The sequence below is a fragment of the Penaeus monodon genome, chromosome 34, assembly GCF_015228065.2.
Source record: "Penaeus monodon isolate SGIC_2016 chromosome 34, NSTDA_Pmon_1, whole genome shotgun sequence".
NCBI classification, from domain to species: domain Eukaryota; kingdom Metazoa; phylum Arthropoda; class Malacostraca; order Decapoda; family Penaeidae; genus Penaeus; species Penaeus monodon.
In genome coordinates, this window is record NC_051419.1 from 3,810,922 (window position 1) to 3,812,947 (window position 2,026).

Genomic DNA, 2,026 nt, shown 5'->3' on the forward strand with positions numbered 1-2,026 from the left:
ACCTCTCATGCTAAGAAAGTTTATCATATGAAGTCAAACAACGAAATATCAAAGAAAAACTTCTTGTCGTCTGGAATTGGATGCTGTATATCATGCATAACTACTTTCGTAACTTCTCGCTGGGTATGTCAGTGATCGGGAGTAAAATCAGCTTAATAGCAATAGACAGACTCGTTGATTCTTTTAATTTGTCGGCTCATTTATCACTCTTGTTTCCATCTCCTCATGCAACTGGTAGAGAAGCGGTGACTACTCCGGGATATAAATAAAAAAAAAATCTTTGACAGGAAAGTAAGGGGAACGCGGGGGAAATCTGTAGTGTTATGATCTTTTCTAAATGGTTAACGTTTCTCGAAATTCTTTATAGCTTTTGGTTCCGTATGAGAAGGACGTTTTCACTCGATAGCCACTAGTAGTGATCGAAGCATTGTGGTTGTATTTCCATGAGTTGAGTTATCGGATCTATATTTTGAATTTATAATAGCAAATACTTTTTTGTTTATTATAAGTCTACTCAATGAAAGGACATGATATGAGAAAGTGTTTTATCTAGAAGACCGACCTAATTATAATGGAAGAAAATGTCTAAAAACGAATAATTTGACGACGCAGTGGCAACTTTCCCCTCGTGAGCTGAGTAGAGTCAGATACGTTGCCAGATGTAAACTGAACGTCATCACTCATTTCTATCCTGTATCAAAACGAACAAATTTTACTTGCTAACACATTCACACAACGCGTGGAAACAGCAGATTCACACAAATAAAACACCTGCGGGAATGAGAGAGCGCAATGAGAAATATTCTGAGAAGGAAATTCAGGGTTGCGAAGCCGCGTTCGGCGCATGAGCACACTAATGCGCTCAAGCCAAGGAGGTCTGGAAGTAACTGCAAATACAAGGGTTTCAAATTCCAGTGGAAAGAAGCGATATAACTCATGTAGTTTCTGCTCAGGTTACCTCATATCGGATTTATAAGCGAGTGAACCTCTTGTCAGACACCCTACGCACTGGCATGTTCCTCTCAATCGATAAAATCAATGTTGTCCTCGGTAAAACACGAAGCAAACCTACAGTTGGTCCTACATGGCAAAACGCGACTCGCACAATGAAGTCGTCTACGCAATCCTCATCTTGCCTAGTGTTACTTGCGGGGAGGAACGCCCAACTCTCCTCGCCACAGTGAAATAGGCGAAACAAGGCAAGAATTCACACTAGTCAACACCACTTTTGGCCTGCTAAGAGAATCAATTCCTGAGAGGAACCAACACAGACTACACGACCTATATTAGTGCTCAGTCAATACCATGTGGTGAGTACACTGTTCGTTCTCTGGTTGTTGCTACTGGGGAAATGCAGGTCCCTGGGGGGAATAAGAAGTGAGCTCAGTTGTTTTCTGTTTCATTGAGGACACCCCCCCTTTCTCTCCCCCCCCCCTTCTCCCCTTGGGTTCCTCGCCTGCAGTCGATCGTGGAGACGCATTAGCAGGTTCCTTGGGGGATATTTCAAGCCCTTCGCCGCAGTTTGTCGTTTGCGTGTTGTGCTCGTGGATGGGTCGCCCTTCGTGGAAAAAAATGTGACGGAGAATAGTCAATTTTTTTCACGTGATATTTTTTTTTTCGTGCTTTTGTGTATTTCATATGCGCCTTAGGTTTTTATCTTACAAGTGTAGGTTCGGAGCTGGTGTATGAAACTGTAGAGCACCGAAAGGAAAGAAAATAGTGAATACAAACTTTGTACAGAATTTTTGGTATGGTAGATTGTGGCTTTCATGACGGCACAAGGCAAGAAAGAAATAACAAGGAAACAGCAATTTATCACGCTAACCATAGTAATTCCTTGAACAGGGTGTGATGTGTATGGCGTGATACAGGCGCAAGGGACAAAAGATATGTGACAACTAGTCGGAAAATGCCCTAAGAATGCAATAAAAACAAGCCACGACCACTCTGGATAGCAACGGATTGTTTGTAGTGAAGCCCTTGTAGTAATGGTAGGTGGTAGGTAGTCCTCACAAAAGCAATACTT

General features: G+C 42.2%; 1 protein-coding gene across 1 annotated transcript in view; it reads left to right on the forward strand.

The window, feature by feature from the left end:
- Positions 1-848: 848 nt before the first annotated feature.
- The window catches only part of LOC119594532 (protein prune homolog 2-like), a gene marked incomplete in the record, with an annotated part of 78,042 nt that continues 76,864 nt past the window's right edge, over positions 849-2,026 (forward strand). The window contains 1 exon segment of the mRNA XM_037943563.1: positions 849-1,310. Coding sequence (XP_037799491.1) covers positions 1,306-1,310 — 5 coding nt within the window.